Source organism: Salvelinus namaycush, chromosome 29 (assembly GCF_016432855.1).
Source record: "Salvelinus namaycush isolate Seneca chromosome 29, SaNama_1.0, whole genome shotgun sequence".
Taxonomy (NCBI): domain Eukaryota; kingdom Metazoa; phylum Chordata; class Actinopteri; order Salmoniformes; family Salmonidae; genus Salvelinus; species Salvelinus namaycush.
In genome coordinates, this window is record NC_052335.1 from 4,096,840 (window position 1) to 4,112,462 (window position 15,623).

At 45.5% G+C, this 15,623-nt stretch overlaps 1 protein-coding gene across 1 annotated transcript in view; it reads left to right on the plus strand.

The window, feature by feature from the left end:
* Positions 1-15,623, plus strand: part of LOC120024315 (otoferlin) — a 127,338-nt gene that overhangs the window by 61,881 nt on the left and 49,834 nt on the right. Inside the window, exons 4-5 of the mRNA XM_038968533.1 lie at positions 603-702; positions 7,109-7,305. Of these exons, the coding sequence (XP_038824461.1) occupies positions 603-702; positions 7,109-7,305 (297 nt within the window). The remainder of the gene's footprint in view (positions 1-602; positions 703-7,108; positions 7,306-15,623) is intronic.

A 15,623-nucleotide genomic window follows, 5' to 3' on the forward strand; every position in this document is an offset into this window, starting at 1 on the left:
TCTGAGAGAGAAACAGGCATGAGATCACAGGGAAACGTGACAATATCAGTATCGCAATAGAGAAAGTGGAAAGAGTATAGAGCAAATAGTGTGTGTTACCCTTTATTCCGTGTTTGTGTGCGTCCCTATCTGCGTCTGTGTCTGTAGCTCTATCTCTGAGTTCTAATAAGAGTCTATTTCTCCGTCTGCTCCTCTTTACTGGTTAGTTGTTGTAGCGGCCAACGACAATGACACACTCTCCCTGGCTGTCAGAGCCAGTTTCCATCACTCTGCCTACACGCTCGCACACATACACACACAGGCACACACACACATATGGGAATGTCACATAGTCAAGGAAGACAGTGAAAAGAGAGATAGATACAGAGAGACAGACTGAGCTGTGCAAGGACAGCACTATCAACCTAATTCAATGGAACCTACCAAACCCAGCTCAAATGCAAATGTGGCCTACTTGAAGCCTTCTCTCTGAACAATCACATAACAACACCAGTGTTTTTAGCCAAGGCACAGTCCTATGCCACAACTCACTGAATCAGGAATATTCTGCTCTTTTTGTGAAACAGTGAATGCTCATGGTTCTTGTGGTTCTGTTGTTCCAGAGTCATTGGAACCTTCAAGATGGTTCTACAGAAGGTGGCGGAGGAGGGCCAGCTAGAGGTGACAGACACACTCATCGACGACAACAACACCGCCATCAGGGTAATTCCCAACACTGGTTCCTGATCAGTTTAGATATCCATAGCCATAAGAATGAGAATCCTCCATACTGATCTATAGACATTATACAGTATATACCGAACACAGCCAAAAAGACAAGTATTTTATTGACCTCAGGTGAGTATTGATCCAACAGCCACATACAGTGTATTTGGAAAGTATTCAGACCCCTTCCCTTTTTCCACATTTTGTTACTTAACAGCCTTGTTCTAAAATTGATTAAATTATATTTTTTCCTCATCAATCTGCACATAATAACCCCTAATGACAAAGCAAAAACATGTTTTTAGAAATGTTTACAAATAAAGTTTTCTGACCCTTTGCTATCAGACCCAAAATTGATCTCAGGTGCAAAAACTAAGCCATGAGGTCCAAGAAATTGTCCGTAGAGCTCAGAGACAGGATTGTGTCAAGGCACAGATCTGGGGAAAGGTAACAAAAAATGTCTGCAGCATTGAAGGTCCACAAGAACACATTGGCCTCCATCATTCTTAAATACAAGAAGTTAGGAACAACCAAGACTCTTCCTAGAGCTGGCCGCCCGGCCAACACTGAGCAATCGAGGGAGAAGGGCCTTGGTCAGGGAGGAGACCAATAACCCAATGGTCATTTTGACAGAGCACCAGAGAACCTCTGTGGAGATGGGAGAACCTTCCAGGAGAACACCCATCTCTGCAGCATTCCACCAATCTGGCCTTTATGGTAGAGTGGCCAAGCTGAAGCCACTACTCAGTAAAACGCACATGACAGCCCGCTTGGAGTTTGCCAAAAGGCACCTAAAGGACTCAGTCCATGAGAAACAAGATTCTCTGGTCTGATGAAACCAAGATTGAACTCTTTGGACTGAATGCCAAGCGTCACGTCAGGAGGAAACCTTGCACCATCCCTACGGTCAAGCATGATAGTGGCAGCATCATGTGAGGTGTGAGGATATACTGTGAGGATATTTTTCAGTGGCAGGGACTGGGAGACTAGTCAGGATCGAGGGAAAGATGAACAGAGTAAAGTACAGAAAGATCCTTGATGAAAACCTGCTCCAGAGCGCTCAGGACTTCAGACTGGGGCAAAGGTTCTTCACCTTCCAACAGGACCCTAAGCACACGGCCAAGACAATGCAGGAGTGGCTTCGGGACAAGTCTCTGAATGTCCTTGAGTGGCCCAACCAGAGCCCGGACTTGAACCCGATTGAACATCTCTGGAGGGACCTGAAAAAAGCACTGCAGCGCGCTCGCATCCACCCTGACAGAGCTTGCAAGTTTGTAGCGTCATACCCAAGAAGAATCGAGGCTGTAATCGCTGCCAAAGGTGCTTCAACAAAGTACTGAGTAAATGGTCTGAGTACTTATGTAAATGTGATATTTCAGTTTTTTATTTTTAATACATTTGCTAAACTTTCTTAATACCTGTCACGTTCCTGACCGGTTTTCTGTTATTTTGTATGTGTTTGACTGTCAGGGCGTGAGTTTGGGTGGGTAGTCTATGTTGTGTGTTTCTATGTTTGTTAAGGGTGACCTGATATGGCTCTCAATTAGAGGCAGGTGGTTTTCATTTCCTCTGATTGAGAGCCATATTAAGGTAGGTGTTTTCACACTGTTTGTTTGTGGGTGGTTGTCTCCTGTGTCTGTGTACGTTGCGCCACACGGGACTGTTTTCGGTTTGTTTGTTCGTTTGTTCGGTTTATGTAGTCTGTTCCTGTTTCATGCGTTCTTCGTTATATGTAAGTTCTTATGTTCAGGTGCGTCTACGTCGTTTGTTGTTTTGTAGTTTGTTAAAGTGTTTTCGTGTTTTTTCGTCTTGTTCAATAAATCAGTATGTCATATTCCAACGCTGCATTTTGGTTCAATCCCTGCTCCTCCTCTTCGGAAGAAGAGGAGGAGGAAAGCCGTTACAGAACCACCCACCAATCCAGAACCAAGCAGCGTAAGTTCGAGCAGTGGCCTACTAAACAGGAGTCTTGGACATGGGAAGAAGTCTTGGAGGGAAAAGGACACTGGGCACATATTGGGGAATATCGCCGCGCTCGTGAGTTGAGGAGGCAGCAAGGAGACGTGGCTGGAAGCCGGAGAATCAAGCTCAAGACCGGAGATATGAAGGTACGCAGCTAGCAAGGAAGCCCGAGAAGAAACCCCAAAAATTTCTTGGGGGGGGGGGATAAGAGGTAGTGGGCCAAGGGCAGGTAGGAGACCTGCGCCCACTTCCCAGGCTAACCGTGGAGAGCGGGAGTACGGGCAGACACCGTGTTACGCAGTAGAGAGCACGGTGTCTCCTGTACGTGTGCATAGCCCGGTGCGGGTTATTCCACCTCCCCGCACTGGTAGGGCTAGATTGAGCATTGAGCCAAGTGCCATGAAGCCGGCTCTACATATCTGGCCACCAGTACGTCTCCTTGGGCCGGCTTACATGGCACCAGCCTTACGCATGGTGTCCCCGGTTCGCCTACATAGCCCGGTGCGGGTTATTCCACCTCCCCGCACTGGTCGGGCGACGGGGAGCATTCAACCAGGTAAGGTTGGGCAGGCTCAATGCTTAAGGGAGCCAGTACGCCTGCACGGTCCGGTATTTCCGGCGCCACCTCCCCGCCCCAGCCCAGTACCACCAGTGCCTACACCACGCACCAGGCTTCCAGTGCGTTTCCAGAGCCCTGCTCCTCCTCCACGCACTCTCCCTATGGTGCGTGTCTCCAGCCCAGTGCCTCCAGTTCCGGCACCACGCACCAGGCCTACAGTGCGCCTCATCCGGCCAGAGCCATCCGTCTCCCCAGCGCCATCTGAGCCATCCGTCTCCCCAGCGCCATCTGAGCCATCCGTCTCCCCAGCGCCATCTGAGCCATCCGTCTCCCCAGCGCCATCTGAGCCATCCGTCTCCCCAGCGCCATCTGAGCCATCCGTCTCCCCAGCGCCATCTGAGCCATCCGTCTCCCCAGCGCTATCTGAGCCATCCGTCTGCCCAGTGCCGTCTGAGCCATCCGTCTGTCCCGAGCCATTAGAGCCGCCCGTCTGTCCCGAGCCGTCAGAGCCGTTAGTCAGTCAGGAGCCGCTAGAGCCATTCACCAGACAGGATCTGCCAGAGCCGCCAACCAGACAGGATCTGCCAGAGCCGCCAACCAGACAGGATCTGCCAGAGCCGCCAACCAGACAGGATCTGCCAGAGCCGCCATCCAGACAGGATCTGCCAGAGCCGCCAACCAGACAGGATCTGCCAGAGCCGCCAACCAGACAGGATCTGCCAGAGCCGCCAACCAGACAGGATCTGCCAGAGCCGCCAACCAGACAGGATCTGCCAGAGCCGCCATCCAGACAGGATCTGCCAGAGCCGCCAACCAGACAGGATCTGCCAGAGCCGCCAACCAGACAGGATCTGCCAGAGCCGCCAGCGAGCCATGAGCGTCCAGAGCCGCCAGCGAGCCATGAGCGTCCAGAGCCGTCAGCCAGCCATGAGCGTCCAGAGCCGTCAGCCAGCCATGAGCGTCCAGAGCCGTCAGCCAGCCATGAGCGTCCAGAGCCGTCAGCCAGCCATGAGCGTCCAGAGCCGTCAGCCAGCCATGAGCGTCCAGAGCCGTCAGCCAGCCATGAGCGTCCAGAGCCGTCAGCCAGCCATGAGCGTCCAGAGCCGTCAGCCAGCCATGAGCGTCCAGAGCCGTCAGCTAGCCATGAGCGTCCAGAGCCGTCAGCCAGTCATGAGCTGCCCCTCAGCCCAGAGCTGCCATCTATCCAGAACTGCCCCTCAGTCCAGAGCTGTCTCTCTGTCCGGAGCTGCCCTTCAGTCCGGAGTTGCCCCTCTATCCTGAGCTACCTCTCTATCCTGACCTACCTTTTTGTCCTGAGCTATCTCTACCTTATCCCGGTGCTGCCCCTTGTCCCGGTGCTGCCCCTTATCTTAAGTTTACCCTTTAAATTAAGTGGGTGTAAAATGAGGGTGGTCATTCTGAGGGGGAGACGTAAGCTGGGATTGACTATGGTGGGGTGGGGACCTCGCCCTGAGCCTGAGCCACCACCGTGGTCAGACGCCCACCCAGACCCTCCCCTAGACTTTTGGTGGTGCGTTCGGAGTACGCACCTTGGGGGGGGGGTTATGTCACGTTCCTGACCGGTTTTCTGTTATTTTGTATGTGTTTGACGGTCAGGGCGTGAGTTTGGGTGGGTAGTCTATGTTGTGTGTTTCTATGTTTGTTAAGGGTGACCTGATATGGCTCTCAATTAGAGGCAGGTGGTTTTCATTTCCTCTGATTGAGAGCCATATTAAGGTAGGTGTTTTCACACTGTTTGTTTGTGGGTGGTTGTCTCCTGTGTCTGTGTACGTTGCGCCACACGGGACTGTTTTCGGTTTGTTTGTTCGTTTGTTCGGTTTATGTAGTCTGTTCCTGTTTCATGCGTTCTTCGTTATATGTAAGTTCTTATGTTCAGGTGCGTCTACGTCGTTTGTTGTTTTGTAGTTTGTTAAAGTGTTTTCGTGTTTTTTCGTCTTGTTCAATAAATCAGTATGTCATATTCCAACGCTGCATTTTGGTTCAATCCCTGCTCCTCCTCTTCGGATGAAGAGGAGGAGGAAAGCCGTTACAATACCTGTTGTTGCCTCATCATTATGGGGTATTGTGTGTAGATTGATGAGGGGGGAAAAAAACATTTAATACATTTTATAATAAGGCTGTAACGTAACAAAATGTGTAAAAAGTCAAGGGGTTTGAATACTTTCCGAATGCACTGTATTCAGAAAGAAACAGTATGTGAGAGAATGAAAAAGAGGAAGTGTGAGATAATGGGAGCAAGTGATGGAAAGATCAAAAGAGATATAGAGAGGAGGACAGCGAAACAGAGAGAGACTGTGTGAGAGCTTATCCCGGCACCAATAGCTAACAATAGCTAACACTGATGTTGGGACCTTGACAAACTTAACAGGGAATGAGTGATAACCATGAAAACACACAAGACTGATGGCTATAGTTATGGTCAACAAGTATTTTATTTTTCTGTCTTTATCTAGCTCTAGTTGTGATACTTTACATAGCCTCGCTGGCTAGCTAACTTTTAGGATAATCAACCCTCTGGTGACATAGCGATGTTGTAGACGATAACCATCTGATTACGTGTTTGTTTACTTGCACAAGCGGCATTTGAAGTTGCATGTGGTCGTATCCACTGCTAGTAAACAGAGCTGGTATCTGCAACTTTTCATGACGCAGCCAGGAAATGGCTCTATAGCGATGATGTCACACACAAGTCAGAATGGCTCACACACACACACACACACACACACACACACACACACACACACACACACACACACACACACACACACACACACACACACACACACACACACACACACACACACACACACACACACACACCTCTCTGTCCCTGACGAGGGAGTGTAGATGAACACAGCCGGCCCAGAGTCTCACCTGTGTTTTAACTGAACAGAAGTGTTTCTATTTACCGCGTCCTGCTGAAAGATGCGGGGATACCATGGTAACGCCTCTAACTTCACTGGCTCTGCAGTCACAGGGCAGAGATAGAGAGAGAGAGGAGAAAGAGGGAAAGAGAGAAAAGGAGAGAGAAAAAGAGAGCGAGAGAAAGAATGTAACAAATTGCTTGGGTTGTAATAAAGATCAGTTGACTGTCCAGGGAGGTGTAAAAGTCCCCTGAAGACAGGAAAGAAAAATTGCTCTGTCTCTACATCTTCCTGTTCAGATCAATCTAAGCACTTACTGTCAAACCAAATGTATCTTTGTGCCGCAAGTGACCACAACGGTCTCTGTCAACCAATATTGAGCTTTACAACAATTGTTTTACAGAAATTGTAGGCAGATTCTGTCTCACAAATTTACCTTTGTCACACTTTTTTTCCCCATATTCACTTGGCAAGAAAGCCGGAAGTCAATTTTAGTTTAATTTCAACCAAGAATGGATTCTTTGTTCCAGTTTAATTAAAGATGTCATTATGAACATTATGAGCCTCTTTAACTACAGATGTCAAATGTCCTATGGGGACAGTTTGGAGATGTGTTGCCCACCCTGTCATGGAGCACTGGCTAGGGGAGAGTTGGGTTGAGTTACCCCTAGTGTGTTTCCCTCTCTCTCGCCCATTGACTTACATATCAGCAGAGAGGGTAACTAATCCTGGATGCCTCAATCCTGAGGCATACATGTCACGTAACAAAACAAGAAAAGATTAGAGCAAAGGATCTTGGCTACCTCTTTCACTGCCACTTTTATATTACCATTTAATTTAAGCAATATGAAATTGATTATGAATGATTTGTGGAGCATCTATGTAGTGCTTATACATGCTCTATGAAGCCTTCATTAGTTGTTGTTAATTTACTGTCTGACCATAGTGTGTTTCTAGTTTGTTTTGCCTAATTCATTGGTTGACTCTTCCATTCCAGACCAGTGTTACCATATACATCAAGTACACGACCATGGATGGGACTGTGGGGGTTTGGAGTGACGGAGAATTCCTGGACATTCCGGGTGACCCGGAGGGAACGTTCCAGTTTGAGACGGACAGTCTGCTCTCCGGACACAGCCAGGGGTCAGGAGTGTCACCGGGGCGATCCATCCATGGAATCCCCACTTTTAGGAAGTGAGTCGACAACTCCATCAGTACAGCTGAAACATCCTCAGCATCGTTACGAATGTGCATGTATCAACACCATCGCTAAAACAATGTCGTGAATGAAAACAATATCAAAGCAGACATCCATATTGTCAGTATAATCATTACGTACACCATTACGCTCAAACACCATATAGAAAATATACATCTTTATCATCATCATTAATAACAGCTAAAGTAAAGACATCATCGTAATCATCATCTACTGTACACACCATGCATTTGAACAGACCTTACTACTCCTGTAGCTGGCACCATAGTCTACAAGTCTGTATGGAGTGAATGTGTTACAGCAGTATGTGCCAGCCTCCAGGCAGTGCTTTCTGCGGATGACTATTAGGCCGTGTCTAGACTTGACAGCACATGCAGCTTTAGTATTCTGATCATAGAGTTCTGATCATGGAATTCTGAACGTGTCATGCGTCTACACCTACATTTAAATGTGTCTACCGTGTCCACAGTGTGTCCGGATTCCCTTTCCCTATGTTATATTCAAATGCCAGCATGCGTTCTACAAACGGTGGAATAGGCTAAGTACGATCATAACACAACAACAACTGTTGGCAGTTGCTAACTGCTGTAGCTAACTAGACAGATAACCTCTGTAACTAGCCAGCAAGCTAGCAAGCGCGCTAAAAGCATTGCATACGTGTTAGCATAACTCTAGCCAAATCCCCAAAAATGTATATAAATATTAGCTAGCCAGCAAACACGTTTCTCACGCGTTATGAACATATTCCCTCCAACTTTATAATGAAAAGGTGCGTCTCGGTCCCAAAACAACAGTTTTCTGGACTTGTGGGAGAAGTGTTGATGACTTCGCCCACTGTATGCGCTTTCGGTAGCCTGATTGCATCCAGACTGAGGAGAAATCCGCACACAATGCATCCCTGACCACCTGTGATCAGCCAGATCTGAACACAATCAGACCACTTTTGTGCGTCTAGACCCATCTTTTCAATGCGATCTTCGTATTCTGATAGCATAAGTCGCATGTAGGTGTCAAGTGTAGACCCGACCTTAGCCTTCTCTCTCTGTGTGGTGTTGTATTTTCTGCTGAATAATGTGTGGGCTAATAATGCGTAGGTGATATTGATTTCACATTGACCAGTCTGCCTGGCTAGGCTAGGACCCTTAATCCATCGTCATAACACATGTTGTGAATGTGTGCGTGTGTGTGTGTGTGTGTGTGCATGCGTGTGTGTGTGTGCATGTGTGATCGCCTGTGTGTGTATGTCTGTACATGCGTGTGTGTGTGTGTGGCCATACATCAGCCACTTATTTGGATGTATTAACATGAGTCTTTCATAGACATGAGTCTTTCATATAATAGACTGGTTATAATGGGAGTCAACTGGGCATTACAATGAAATGGGGCTCTGGCCATGAATCTTCATCAAAATCAATTGAACTGAAAAGAACTCTTATGATCTCCTAGAGTTTAAATGTACTGATTTAGTGGGTTCTATTTATTGGAAATAGTTTTTATCGTGTGTCCCCATAGTCAAATCAAAATCAAATCAAATTGTATCTGTCACATGCGCCGAATACAGCAGGTGTAGATCTTACTGTGAAACGCTTACTAATGCCATTAACCAACAACTGTCACGATCTTCGTCGGGCAAAAGAGAGGAGGACCAAGATGCAGCGTGGTGCGTATTCATTTTAATAAGAATACTTACAATAACGAACAAAAACAATAAACCAACAAACGAACTACGATGAAACAGTCCCGTAACGTGAACATAAACACAGGAACAGGAACAATACCCACAACCCACAATACAAAACAGGCTACCTAAATATGGCTCCCAATCAGAGACAACGACAAACACCTGCCTCTGATTGAGAACCATATCAGGCCAAACACATAGAAATAGACAAACTAGACAAACAACATAGAATGCCCACTCATATCACACCCTGACCAAACAAACATAGAAACATACAAAACAAACTATGGTCAGGGCGTGACAACAACGCAGTTCAAGAAATACAGTTAAGAAAATATGTACCAAATAAACTAAAGTGGAAATAACTGTACATACTGTATGTGTCCTGTAAGGAAGACACAGACTAAGGAGGAACTGTATTATTTCACACACACACACACACGCACGCACACACACACACACACACACACACACACACACACACACACACACACACACACACACACACACACACACACACACACACACACACACACACACACACACACACACACTGTATCCATTCCACACTTGCAGTCTAGAAACACAGACACAGACTCAGTTTCCACTGTGCTGTACAGTACCTGTCCACAGGTACAGTATACACACACCTGTCCTTGATGCTAGACGAGGGCACCTGTCATCCCCTAATCACTGTGGTAACAAAGAGCAAGACCTGTCAGTCACACATGGAAACACACGTAGGGGACAGGGGACACTACAGTACTGGGGGAACAATGATGACCTCATGGAAGCACTGATGATGTCAGCGGGCATTGATGCCATTGTATTAACCTGTTGGTGCTCCTTGGAGGGAGGACTGTTCTCCCATGCTCCCGTCCGGCAGGCAATACCGGTGCATCAAGGCTCAGACAAACAGACTCCAATAACTACTTTTCCCCCTCACACCTACACTGCAGGTTAAAATTATTATTCATTTGATTTATTACTACCAATACGCTGCTGTTCATTGATTATTGATTGCAATTACTGTTAGTCTATTACCATAAGTATTTATATATTCCTGCTACCAGTCACTCTTCAGCCCTGTTTACATGTATATCCGCCTACACTGACACTCTTGCACACACACACACACCTACACACTAACACACTAACATGCTCACACTAACACCCACACACGAACACTAACACCCACACACTAACACCCTCACACTTACACACACTCACCACCATGCTATTTACTATTTACTATTATTATTATTATTATTATTGATCCTGTTACCAGTCACTTTCTCCTGATCCCTGCCTACATGTACATATCTGCCTTAATACTCCAGTATCCCTGCACATTGTACATGTGGTACTAGCACTGACCCTGTATATACAGTTGAAGTCAGAAGTTTACAAACACCTTAGCCAAATACATTTAAACTCAGTTTTTCACAATTCCTGACATTTAATCAGAGTAAAAATTCCCTGTCTTGGGTCAGTTAGGATCACCACTTTATTTTAAGAATGTGAAATGTCGGAATAATAGTAGAGAGAACGATTTATTTCAGCTATTATTTCTTTCATCGCATTCCCAGTGGGTCAGAAGTTTGCATACACTCAATTAATATTTTGTAGCATTGCCTTTAAATTGTTCAACTTGGGTCAAATGTTTTGGGTAGCCTTCCACAAGCTTCCCACAATAAGATGGGTGAATTTTGGCCCATTCCTCCTGACAGAGCAGGTGTAACTGAGTCAGGTTTGTAGGCCTCCTTGCTCTCACACGCTTTTTCAGTTCTGCCCACAATACCTTGACTTTGTTGTCCTTAAGCCATTTTGCCACAACTTTGGAAGTATGCTTGGGGTCATTGTCCATTTGGAAGACCCATTTGCGTCCAAGCTTTAACTTCCTGACTGATGTCTTGAGATGTTGCTTCAATATATCCACATAATGTTCCATCCACATAATGTTCCATCCTCATGATGCCATCTATTTTGTGAAGTGCACCAGCCCCTCCTGCAGCAAAGCACCCTCACAACATGATGCTGCCACCCTGTGCTTCACGGTTGGGATGGTGTTCTTCGGCTTGCAAGTCTCCCCCTTTTTTCTCCAAACAGAACAATGGTCATTATGGCCAAACAGTTCTATTTTTGTTTCATCAGACCAGAGGACATTTCTCCAAAAAGTACGATATTTGTCCCCATGTGCAGATGCAAACCATTGTCTGGCTTTTTTATGACGGTTTTGGAGCAGTGGCTTCTTCCTTGCTGAGCAGCCTTTCAGGTTATGCCGATATAAGACTCGTTTTACTGTGGATATAGATACTTTTGTACCTGTTTCCTCCAGCATCTTCACAAGGTCCTTTGCTGTTGTTCTGAGATTGATTTGCACTTTTCGCACCAAAGTACGTTCATCTCTAGGAGACAGAACGCGTCTCCTTCCTGAGCGGTATGACAGCTGCGTGGTCCCTTGGTGTTTATACTTGCATGCTATTGTTTGTACAGATGAACGTGGTACCTTCAGGCATTTGGAAATTGCTCCCAAGGATGAACCAGACTTATCTAGTTCATTAGGTCTTCAATTCAGGTCTTAGCTGATTTCTTTGGAGTTTTCCATGATGTCAAGCAAAGAGGCACTGAGTTTGAAGGTAGGTCTTGAAATACATCCACAGGTACACCTCCAATTGACTCAAATGATGTCAATTAGCCTATCAGAAGCTTCTAAATCGATGACATCATTTTCAGGAATTTTCCAAGCTGTTTAAAGGCACAGTCAACTTGGTGTATGTAAACTTCTGACCCACTGGAATTGTGATACAGTGAATTATAAGTGAAATAATCTGTCTGTAAACAATTGTTGGAAAGATGACTTGTGTCATGCACAAAGTAGATGTCCTAACCGACTTGCCAAAACTATAGCTTGTTGACAAGAAATTTGTGGAGTGGTTGAAAAACGAGTTTTAATGACTCCAACCCAAGTGTATGTAAACTTCTGACTTCAACTGTAGCTTCTTTTCAAATTTCTGATTCCTCCTGTATTATTATTTTGATTTATTTTTTCTTTTGTTGATATTGAATATTGTCCTGTTGGGTAGGGCTTGCACGTTAAGTATTTCACTGTACTTGTGCATGTGACAAGTCAAACTTGAACGTGAACTTATGATTTGACATTACGTGTGATGACATTTCACCATAATGAAACAGTAGGTAATTCCATACCGGCCATCCTGTATGGAAAAAAGTGACACCATCCTGGCAAACCACTCTGTGACTGCACGGGAGTGGTGAAATGCCACATTGCCCCATACAATTGCAAACGTTGGCCGATTTCGCCTCACTGCAACCCTTTCCTCACCTGACACAACCCTTCCATAGAGGTCACCCAGGAATGAAATGAGACGCTCTGTGTTGTATGGCCCAATTAGCGGTTTGTGTAAAAGCAATCCATCAGAGGATATTGCTGCACACATTGTGATGTTGGCACCCCTCTAGCCCGGGACATCCACTGTGGCTCTTTTCCCAATCACATTCCTTCCTCGCCGTGTTTTGGCCAGGTTGAAACCAGCCTCATCCACAAAGAGGAATATGTGGGGTGTTTGCCTGGCTTCAATCTCCATGACTCTCTAAAATAAATCCACAAGGCAACATAAGAGTTAGTCTATTACGGTAGTTTACATTATACCTAAAAACATGCCAGTGTGTGCCTCTGCCCTGTTTGGTTTTGTTCAAAACCAGTTCTGTATTTTATAGTCATCTTACCTGGACTATTGGTTCCTGAGTTGCTTGACTCGTTCAGAGTTCCTCTCAAAGGGGACAGTGTACAACTGCTTCATCCTGATTTGATGTTGTTTCAGGACTCTAGAAATAGTTATGCTTACATTGTGAATATTTCCAAATGTGATGTTGTCTGCCAACAATCTCTGTGAGTTTTATGCCATTGTTTCTGATGACCATATCAATGATTGCAGTTTCCTGCACAGCAGTGAAATTCCTACCTGTCCCGCCTGTGGGAGGTAACCGTTGGGTTCTAAGCAGAAATACAAAAACAATTACACACAAGTGGGTTTGGAGGCTTTGCTCAATTTACTTCTGTAACGTGCAGTTCAGTCAGATGCCCTTGCAGAATGCACATCTTACCTGCTGTTTTGCCGGAAATTGCTCACAATAGATGCCACTGTTGAGCGTTGCAGATTTGGCTGCACTCTCAGACTGTTATGGCGTGTACTGGAGGCGAAGTCAGGTGCAGGAGAGCAGAGTATAGTTTACAGGCGCACATTTATTTTCCGTTCCAAAACGAGAGCACTACAATGATCAAACGCGCTCGAAACACGGAACATAAATAAAAGTCAAGCGCATAAATCAAACACCACATAACATGAAACAATTCCACACAAATACATGATGGGAAACAGAGGGTTAAGTACAAGTAGATTGATTCGGGAAATGAAAACCAGGTGTGTATGGAACAAGACAAGACAAATGGACATATGAAAAATGGAGCGGCGATGGCTCGAAAGCCGGTGACGTCGATCGCCGAACGCCGCCCGAACAAGGAGAGGGGCCGACTTCGGCGGAAGTCGTGACACAGACCAGCCTCTCTCATTGATAGACCATGATTTATTACATGATCAATTATAGTAGCCCTAATCTAATCTAAGACTACAGCTCTTGATCTTCCTCTCAGTCTTCTTCCAACACGCATACAGTATGTACTCCTCTCCCTCTCCCATTTGGTATAAACAGAGGACAAGAGAGATGACGCAGTGTGTCTTCAGGTCTGAGCTGTGGTCTTCAGGTCTGAGCTGCCACGATAGAGTGATAGAAGAGAAAGTGGTTTCTCTTTTCTCACACACACACACACACACGCACACGCACACACACACGCGCACACACACACACACACACGCACACACACACACACACACACACACACACACACACACACACACACACACACACACGCACACATACGCACGCGCACACACACACACACACACACACACACACACACACACACACACACACACACACACACACACACACACACACACACACACACACACACACACACACACACATACTGTACACATACACACACACTACCCCATCTCACCAGTTATAGGCTTTACCCCTTTCTCTGGGAGTCCAGAATGATTTATTGCTGATCTCTTAATGCATTTTATATCATCTCCACCCGGCCATAGCCAGCTTGTTTTGTAGGGGTTTTGCTATTCATATAAATCACCTCCCACTTGTCTTGTTATACTGCCAGTAAAGCACATCCACTAAATATGGAACACACACTCAGTTAGTTGTGATGAATGGGTTGGCATTGGGAGCAACCTACGTTTTTTGACACTATGGCCACAACAAGTGTTGGAAGACCTACAGTGGTTCCTCCTTTAAAAGTTGCGAGCTTGCACCACGGGACTTAGAGGTACCCAGCGTCACGGCTTCATTGCTCCAGACCACCACAAGGGGGAGTTAGAGTACTCGTTATGCATTTGGATCCCATGGTTTTTATATGACCAATCATATCGAGTGGTTTCAATGACGAATTTTGACGCGAGCCACCCAACCCTTGGCGTTCTTAAACAAAGATGGCTGACAAAATATTACAGTGGAACCAGATGTAAGTTGTTATAACGTCATAACGAGTCAAGCAAAACATTTACAATTGAGAGAAATATGTTAGTTAATGTAGAGACAAACGTTTGTGCATATTTTTTTGTCATAAAGTTAATTTACAAAAATCGCTATTTAGCAAGTTCATAGAGGCCAGCTAGTTCACCAGGCCAGCTAGGTAGTGTTAGGAGAATTAATTTGTAATTCGTGTTGTTTAATGTTATAGGGACTCCTGAGAAAACCAGCAAACCAGGCTTGTCGTCTTGTGAAACAGTAGATGTGTCACGTTCCTGACCTGTTTTCTCTTGTTTTGTATTTATTTAGTATGGTCAGGGCGTGAGTTGGGTGGGTTGTCTATGTGATGTTTTCTATGTTGGGGTTTTGTGCGTTCGGCCTGGTATGATTCTCAATCAGAGGCAGCTGTCAATCGTTGTCCCTGATTGAGAATCATACTTAGGCAGCCGGGGTTCACGTGTGTGTTTGTGGGTGTTTGTTTCCGTGTTTGTGTTTTTCACCACACGGTACTGTATCGGTTTTCTGCTCTTCGTTTATTTGTTTTTGTATTTTCAGTGTTCAGTTTCGATTTTTAAATCATCATGAGCACTAACCACTCCGCGTATTGGTCCGATCCTTCTCGCCTCTCCTCGTCCGAGGAGGAGGAATATGACAGCCGTTACAAGATGTAAAGAATCTAGCTAGCTAAACCATTTACTACAAATTGAATGTACAATTGTGTAAGCTTGCCTTGAAATGCAGCTGAAGTAACATAGCTAGCTAACTATTTACTTGCTTATTGTGTAGTGGAGGATAAAAATAACTGTATGCCTATGGATGTGTAGCTAGCGACAATATGTAGCCGATCTGTGTATGGACCCTAAAACGTTAGGTTCTGAACTAATATTCATACCAATCTATGAACCTCAGCTATCATAGTTGTTGTATCAACTTCAAGTCTGAATGGCATTAATGAAGCCTTTGGATAGAGTAGAATATAAT